This window comes from Manis pentadactyla, chromosome 12, assembly GCF_030020395.1.
Source record: "Manis pentadactyla isolate mManPen7 chromosome 12, mManPen7.hap1, whole genome shotgun sequence".
Classification (NCBI taxonomy): Eukaryota; Metazoa; Chordata; class Mammalia; order Pholidota; family Manidae; genus Manis; species Manis pentadactyla.
Window position 1 is genome coordinate 17,551,163 of NC_080030.1, and position 8,920 is coordinate 17,560,082.

The following is an 8,920-nucleotide window of genomic DNA, read 5'->3' on the forward strand; positions in this document are numbered from 1 at the left end:
CCGAGGCGGTCTCAGGGCCAAAGGTGCCGGGTGGAGAGCGACTTGAGACCACAAGACTGCCCGGCGGCTGCCTCCTCTCTGGGCCAGCCACATCCGCCCCTGCCTGCCTCTGACTCAACAGCGCCGACCCTACAAAAACAGAGCCCGCCCCGCGCTGGGGGGTGGCAAAGTTGGCCGCGCGGGCCAGCGGGAGGGCCGCACGTCCCCAGGGGCCGGGGCTCGTCACAGCGGCGGCCGAGGAGGATCAGGAAGTGCGTCGAGTATGCGCCTGCACAAGTTCGTCGGGGCCGGAGACCGCTCGGGAGGGCGTTCCGGGCTGCGAGGCCGAGGGCTGAGACCCGGGAGGCCTGAGGACACGCTCGGGCCCCGCGCCTCTTCGCTGCACTCTGGACCCCGCTCCCGGGGCGCCCTCCCCACCGTGCGCCCAGGCCTGCGCCATGCGCCCCAGGGGCGTGCACAGCTTCGCGCTGGAGCTGGCGCGGGGCCCGGCAGGCGCGTACCGCCGCGGGGAGAGGTGGCGGCGCGCGTGGGGGCGGCCACGCACTGGCTCCAGGGCCGAAGCGTAGGTGTCAACGCGGGGTCCAGCGACTACGCGGCCGCCGCCGCCGAGACGTATCTGCAGCGGCGGCAGCTGCTCCTCCAAGATGAGACGCTCATTACCCCAGCTGGGGTCTCCCGGGACCCTCTTCCCAGTCTGGGCGCCCCACAGCCAGAAGCCTGTCAGCTTAAGAGTCTATGAGGTCGGGTGACACGTCTCAATAAGTGGGGATGTTTCCCCACTGGGACACCTACCCGCTTCCCAAACCCTATTTTTTGGGAAAGTCTCCCAGGGTATGGGTGCCACTCCACCCTCACTCCAAGAGCCAGGACTCCCTTCACCTAAAGGCTTTGGGGTGGGGATCCACTATCCAGAGCGTGGGTGTCCCCTGGGTGGAATTGGGACCGATCTTTTGGACCTCAGGATTCCCCTTCAGCCCCAGGCCTAAGGAAGACCCCCATCTCACGTTCTCAGTTTACTCTCCTTCACATCACACCCATTTACGGGCAGGAACGAGTTCTTCCCTGGGTTGGGGGTTCTGGTGGTTGCAGGTGAGGGAATGGAAAAGCATCCCACATGAAAAGGAGACGAGTGGGGTCAGATCAGGCTGGGAGTCCGAGGTCTTGGCCACCTCCCTATCCTGCTCTGAACCTCTGTCGCCACCCTCAGGCCACATGGCCACCCAGTAGCAGGACAGAAGCCTCAGAAGGGGCGAGTCTGTGCCCCAGCACCGTGCTGTATGGCTGCGGAGGATGTCGGCTCTCTGGGCTGCCCTGGCTGCCTCCTCTCGGCTAAGCCAGACCCCACTATACCCATCTGCAAAATGGGCGGAGGTTGGTGGCAGGAGGCAGCTCAGACCCGGCTCCCTGCCAGCAGACCCCTTTCTCCCAGCACTGCACACCGTAGATGGTTTGCCTACAGCCTTTCAGCCTCGTCCTAACAGCTCCCAGGTGCAGGGGGACTCTCCCCAAGCCAGCTGTGGAAACCCAGGCAGAAGCGGAAGGGGCCCAGGAGGCACTGCCCTATCCCTGTGGCTCAAGGGAAATTGGGGCTGGTTCCACTCACCAGCGACTTCCTTAAAACAGTGGAGGGGCGAAGCTTGAGGAACTGCGGTGTGACCTCTGCTGAGGCCCTGCCTGATCCTCTCTGGGCCTCTGGGGAACCATCTTTGAAATGGACTGAGGGAGGCCCTAGCTAAGTACGAGCCTCCTGGTCCCTCCAGGGTCACCTCATCCCCACTTCTTCCCGGACTTACCGTCTCCTGTCCTCCCTCCAGGCTCCACTTGGCCCTGGAAGAAGGTCCCATCCCCCTCCCTTTGGTCCTGCTCTAATCCCTGTCACCGGCTGCGGGTGACCATATCCGGTTATGCCCAACCCCACTGGGGGTTCCGAGGCCTCAGGGGGTGGTCTCAGCGTCTTCTGAGTGAGACTCAAGAGACCGGTACCGTAGGGGGTGGGGTGGAGCAGCAGCGTATTCTGCTGCCACCAGTGGGCGCCGGCCCCTGCCGACCACGAGGAGGCAACTCCCGCCTTGAAATCCTACGTGCGCTTCTTTAGGGGAAACTCGGGTCCAGATTGGGGTCATACCATCCCAAGGGCGCACCGCAGCCCTGGACGCGGGGGTTCCTGGAGTGTCCTCTCCACTCGGCTCTGCCAGCCCGGACGGGGTGTGTGGAGCTGGCACAGGGGCTGGGCCTAGAGGAGTTGGCAGGTGGCTGAAAAGTTGGGACAGGAAGTGAAAAGTCAGGAGTGGGTTTGATGACCCCGGAGGGAGGCTCTGGAAGGGGTCGAGTAGGAGATCCACTGTGATTCCTGCACAACACTCTGAGGTTGGGACTGTTTTTCTTCCGGCTCCAGGAACGTGGAAACTCAGGCGCCAGGAGTTGTCATAGTGCTGGGCAGCGTTCGAATTAGAAGAGGGGTCAAGAGAGGCCCGAATGGAGAGAGGCCCCATTCACTTCCTCCCTCTTCTCCCCTCCCCCTCCCCACGTTGTACAGAGGGGGAACTGAGGCCCTGGGATAGTCCTATGGATGTCAGGGTGGAAAATGGGGCCAAGTCGTGCCACACCCCTCCATCTTGGGCTGGACATATCTCCGAGTCAAGTCTGTAAGTCGCGGCTCGCTGATGATTAAACCGGGGAGCAGAATGCTCTTGCTGGGTGACCTCAGTCCCGGGCTCCGCGTCCGGGCGTCAGTTTTCCCTCTTTACCCCAGGTCCCGAGGCCCATTCAGTTTCACCCCAGGATGAGCGAGGGGTAGGGAGCAGCGGCCGCAGCCAGGGGCTGTGAGGGCGTTTGTTATTTTGCTCCACGCCTGGGCGGAGCTACGCCCCCTCGCCTTGCCACTGGTGTATTCCTTTTCGGGGGCGGAGTCTACGTCTCTCCCGCCCCTTTCCGTATAAAGGCGGCGCTGGCACCGGCCAGCAAGCTCCGGCCCGGTGAGCGAGGTCATCTGCGCGCGCGGGGGGCAAACTAGTGTTCGGGGACTACAGCCTCCACGCCTCGCGCCCCAGGGTCGCGAGTTCAAGGCCAGGGTCCGCGGGGTTGCAGGTTCGCGTCCCCGGCGCAATGCTGTTCGATAAAGTAAAGGCGTTCTTGGTGAAGCTGGATGGCGCGAGCGCGGGCGCCGAGCCGGTGTTCAGTGGCGGCCAGGCGGTGGCCGGCTGGGTGCTGCTAGAGCTGACTGGCTCGGCGCGCGTGGGCGCCCTGAAGCTGCGTGCGCGGGGCCGCGCCCTCGTGCACCGAGTTGCGCAGCGCGGGCCCCAGCACAGCGTTCACGGAAAGCTACAGCGAGTGCGTGGAGGTCGTGAGCCACCGTGCCACGCTAGTAGCGCCAGGTACAGGGCGGGGATCCCCGCGTGGCGCACGTGCTGCGCTCTCCCAGAGCCCCGCGCACCTGCTGAGGCGCCCCCTCTTGTCCTATCTGCAGACACAGGAGAGACTACGACGCTGCCTCCTGGGTGCCATGAGTTCCCATTCAGCTTCCAGCTGCCCCCGTAAGTCATCTGGGGTGCAGGATTGTGGGGGAGTCTCCAAGTTTGCAGCTTCTTCCAGGTTTGAGGCTCCACTGCTTTGTATGTGGGGACCTCAGCCTCAAGACTGCCCCCCCTGGGGGGGCCCTCAGAGTGTCACTGTGGGTCTTTCACTCCCCTTAGTCTTTGGGACTCCCCCCCACTTCCCACCTGCATGTCTCTATCTGATCCCTGAAGCTCCTTTACTCCACCCCCAGGACCCTAGTGACTTCTTTCGAGGGCAAACACGGCAGTGTCCGATACTGCATCAAGGCCACCCTGCACTGCTCCTGGGTCCCTGCCTGCCAGGCAAGGAAAGTGTTTACTGTCATTGAGCCGGTGGACATCAACACACCTGCTCTGCTGGTGAGGGGCTACTCCTGGGGGGAAAGGGGCATTGCAGGCAGGGACCTGGCTGCGGGGTAACCCAGACTGGCTGTTTAACCCCTCACTCTGTTCACAAAGTGGTGGTTACAACAGGGCCCTGGCAGGGAGGGAGGCAGGAAAGGGGTATGTGTAGAGTCTAGTAGAGCCAGGTGCAAATTCCAGCTGCTGTGTGGCTCTGGGCAAGTGTTTAACTGTCTCTGAGCCTAAGATACCTCATCTATGAAACAGGGCACAGCCAGGGCTTGTGGTAATAATGGCTTACTGAGCCTGAGCTGCACACAAAGCTTGGCTTGTTCATTTTATTTTCAGCTTTAAAAGATGGGTCATATCCCTGGACCCATTTTCCAGACAGTTCCTGGATTGTTAAAAAGCAACCAGGAAAGTAGGCCATGCCCCAAATCCTCCCTCAGCTGGGGTGGTTTGGAAGCTCCACAGGGTCTGTGGTTGGCACAAAGTGACCCACTCGTGTCCCTTTCCTCCTCCCCACCAGGCCCCTCAGGCAGGAGCGCTGGAGAAGGTTGCCCGATCATGGTAAAGTAACCGTGGCCTGGTCTCCCTCTCGGCCAAAATCAACCGCAAGGGCTACATACCAGGTACCAGGTGGGTGGGGCCGGTCGGGGAAAAGAGCCATTTTCCGGGCTGCAGGTGGAGACACTGAGGCCACACTGCTGCCCACTGCAGGTGAGGTGATCCCCGTCTTTGCTGAGATTGACAATGGCTCCACACGCCCAGTGCTGCCTCGGGCAGCGGTCATTCAGACACAGACCTTTGTGGCTCGAGGTGCCTGCAAGCACAAGTGAGCAGTGGTGGCCAGCCTTGCAGGCAAGCCTGTGGGCCCTGGACAGCAGGCACTGTGGCAGGGCTGGGCACTTCAGATACCCCCTGTGGGTCCTTCCATCCTGCGCTGCCACGTGCTGCATGTGGGCTACTCCCTCAAGGTAGTGTGTTTGCCTGGTCCTAGGAGGCAGGGGTGGCTGCATCTGCTGTGTCCCCCAGACTGGGGTCCCTGCGAGGCTGGAGCTGGGGTCTCAGCCCCCTGCCACCCCTGGGGAACAGGAAGGGTCCCCTTCTGTAGAAGGGCCTAGGCACCCTCCACTGTGGCTCATTTTTTCAGGTCTGCGTGGACATTCCAGGCACCTCCAAGCTGCTCTTAGAGCTGCCACTGGTCATCGGCACCATTCCCCTGCACCCTTTCAGCAGCTGCTCCTCCACCGTGGGCAGCCGTGCAAGCTTCCTGCTGGACTGGAGGCTGGGGGCCCTGTCAGAGCAGCCTGAGGGTGAGCTCTCCATCCTGCTGCCAGGGGGTAGGTAGACACGGAGGCAGGTGCCAGGCCGACTCTCCCTCCCCCAGCCCAATACCCTCATCTGTAAAAGTGCACAGTAACGATCATGTTGGCAGCCCCAGGTCCCCCCAGAATCCCAGCCTGAGGGCACACAGCCTGGCAGCCCCAGAACTAGCACAAACTGTCTCCAAGCCATTGGCCTCGATTTGGGGGTTCCCCTTCTCAGCCAGCCTCACCTGCCCTATCTCTTACCTCCAGCCCCTCCCGAGTACTCAGAGGTGGTAGCAGATGACGAGGTGGCAGTCACAGAGCAGAGCCCTTTCCCGCTACCACAGGATCCTGACCTGATATTCGAAGGCCCTTTCTTCGCCTACATCCAGGAGTTCCGCTCCTGCCCACCACCCTTGTACTCCGAGGTAAGCTTGGGGATCCAAGAAGCCCCCACGCCTCTCCAGGCCCTGGGAGCTGAGGTGGGGGTAGAGGCACATAGGAGGTTTAAATGATAATGGGATTCCTACACATCCAGTCCAGGCCTGAAGCCACCTTGCGCCTCAGCCTGCTCTGGCTGGGGCTGCATGTGGGAGTGGGAGATGAGTGGGGTGGGGAGGGGTGTTTCTGAACCCAGTCCCCCCTACAACTTAATGGGACTGCTGTCCTCAGGAGGACCCAAACCCACCCTGAGAGGCCATGAGACCACGCTGAGTGACCTGCTGAGGGGCAAGCTGATACCTTGAGGGATGAGGCTACATATGTGCTTCCAGCCACCATGGACACAAGGAGTGGCTGGATCAAGAGCAGCCCAGGCTCCCTGCACTGAAGTTCGGGAAACCGAATATTGGAACAGGACAGAGCTGTCCCGACATCCGCTGGACAGGAAGAGCCAGACTGGTCCTCATTAGGCATCAGATGGCCAGAGCAGGACCCAAGGGACTGTTCAACCTGTCTATGCCTGCCTGTGGGCAGAGCTGATGTTCCCCAGGAACCTCCAGTCTGGGGGCAACACAGCCACACAGAACTACTTCCGTTCTCATGGGACCAGAAGAAGGGGTCAGGGGCTGGGAGAGTCCCAAAGGGGGAACACAGAAGACTTTCTGGGGGAAGGGCATTTTAGCTGAGGCTTTGGCATATGAATAAGAGCTTAGCAGGCAAGCGAGGAGCAAGAAGGCAGAGAAGGTCAGAGCTGAGTGATGTTTGAAGACTGCCCCCCTTCATCTTAGAACTGGGGCTCAGAGGACAAGTGCGCCAAACTACAAGGTCCGGCAGGTGACATGGCCCAGGATTGAGGCACTCACGGAAGCAGGTCATTGGAACTATGTGGGGCCTATGCGCGTCAGGAGCAATAGCTCCAGCCTTTGAAGGCTTGGGAAGCCAGAGATTCCAGGCCCAGGCTAGAACTGCTTGGGCTCCTCCAAGTACTACAGGACCTGAGACTTCCTGGGTGTTATGTGGTGCTGAAAATCCAGTTTCAATGCATGATAAGACTGGCTATATAACTTGGAAAAAGAAAACGTAAGGCTCCTTGTTCAAAGATTTTAAGAATTTCAAGACAGTAACAACAGAACATTCAGCCAGACCCCGGGGACAGAGATCAGCCAGAGGTGACACAGGGCTGGTGAGCTTTTGGAGACCCCTGAGTTCGGGAGGGATAAAGCATGAGGGGCAGCTGGGCAAGCCTCCCAACTGCAGAGGCCCAGCCGTGGCTGGGCCAGGACCCCCGCATGGGTCTCAGCATTTCTGATAAGCCTTGAATTGTTATCTTTCTGAGAACACATTGTAATGTACAAATTAAAAAAAAAATAAAAGTCTAGAACAAATAGATTGGGTTTGTTCATTTCTTTTCCCTAGCTGCCAGGGAAGCTGGGTAGCCTTGACTGCCAACCTGGCTTAGCATCTCAGGACTGAATTCCAGGCTGGGGAGGGTTGAGCAGCCCATTGTCCAGAAGGGGAAACAGACCCAGAGACACACAGGCTGAGCTTGGGCTGGAGCTGGACCCACACTGCCCTCCCCTCATGCAGTCACAGGAGCTGGGGATGTGAATGGTGGAGGACAGGTAGAGGTCCCATCTATCCTCAGTAAATGCAGAGGAGGCAGCTGGCCGGACAGGGGGAGGGGGTCCCTGGTGCAGGAGGATCCTGCCCGAGTCTGGGCTTTTTTTGCCATTATTAAGGTGCAATTCATATACCATAAAATTAACCATTTAAAAGTATACCATTCATTTAGCACATCATGTCACATATCATCACCTCTATCTAGTTCTAGAACATTTCCATTACTCCCAAAGGAGACCCCACCCCCATGAGCACCCACTCCCAATCTCCTAGCCCCCAGCCCCTGGCAACCACTGATCTGCTTTGTGTCTCTGGATGTACCTGTTCTGGACGTTTCATGTAAAGGGAACTTTGCAACATGCAGCCTTTGGTGTCTGGCTTCCCTGCATGATGGTTTCAAGGTTCATCCACATTGCAGTGTGTGCCTGGGTTTCTTTCCTTTTCGTGGCTAAGCAAAAGTCCACTGTATGGATGGACCACATTCTGTTTGTCTGTTCTTCTACTGATGGACATTTAGGTCTCTTTCATGTTTTGGAGACTGTCAGTAGGGCTGCTCTGGACCTGCCTGTATGGGGATTTGTTTAAATACTGGGTGTTAAGGCACCAGTAGTGGTACAGAGGCTGTTACTGTGGAGCTGGAGGTAGGGAGAGTGAATCCAGCAGAGTGAGCTCACTCACCCAGGGTCCAACAGTAAAGATAGACGGGTCACCAAATAAAACCACCCCTGGGTCTCTGGAATCCATGCCCCAGAGCCCATGTGACATCCCACATGAGGGCTCACAGCAAGGCCAGAGCGCAGGCTCCACCCAACTCCAGGGCCCCTGCCCCTTTTAGGCAGGACCCAATTAGAACCCAGGTCTGATAAGCCCTGGCTGTGCTCACCAGCCTGCCCAAGGCAGCAACAATTAACTGGCAGCCAGGGATGGTCACTGAGAAGGCTGAAGGGCAGGGATGAAGACGGGGAACCTGGGGCTGGACAGTAGGGAGATCTGGTTCCAGGCTTTGCTTTCTGTGTGACCATGGGCAGGTCACTTGCTTCTAAGCCTCAATTTCCCCATCTGAGACTCTGGGACACCTGCCCTCCAGAGTGTCAGTCATCCCCTGTCTCCAGTCTGAATATTTGAGCCCTGATTTCCACCTGTTCCTGGTCCTGAAATTCACCCGGCCCTTCCTGTCCAGCAGCATCTTCCAAGAGCAGCTCACCTAACTTCAAGCTCAGAGCAATGAAGGTTCGGGGTTCCTTGGGGCCAAGCTGAGGGGAACTTACCCCCATCACCTGGGGTGTGCAAAACCCAGATCCACATTCCTGAACTGAGAAGAGTCTAAGGTGTTCATTGCAAGAACAGATGCCAGGATAGTTCCACGAAAGTTCCTCCAGCGGGCCTGGGAGGACAGGCTACCTCCTGTCTGCAGAGGCCTTTGCATATGTGGTTCCCACTCATAAAAGCCTCTTATGGCTGGCTCCTCTTTACCCACTAGTCTCATCTAGTCAAGGACATGTCAGCCTCCTGGCTAGAGTCACCCCCACCCCCCCGTCCTGTTGTCTTCATAGCCCTCATCACTCTGAAATTCTTGCTGAGACATTCACTTGTTTATCAGAACTTCCCAGAGCAGTGCTGGGTCAGGGCTGTGTTTCTTGCCCCAGCACACAG

General features: G+C 58.9%; 1 protein-coding gene across 1 annotated transcript; it reads left to right on the top strand.

The window, feature by feature from the left end:
* Nucleotides 1-254: 254 nt before the first annotated feature.
* ARRDC2 (arrestin domain containing 2) lies at nt 255-7,032 on the top strand. Its single transcript, XM_057490126.1, is given in 9 exon segments — nt 255-513; nt 516-642; nt 3,465-3,533; nt 3,767-3,914; nt 4,426-4,528; nt 4,617-4,873; nt 5,050-5,212; nt 5,477-5,634; nt 5,879-7,032. Coding segments are annotated over 9 exon segments (1,155 nt in total). The 5' UTR covers nt 255-437; the 3' UTR covers nt 5,933-7,032.
* Nucleotides 7,033-8,920: the final 1,888 nt, after the last annotated feature.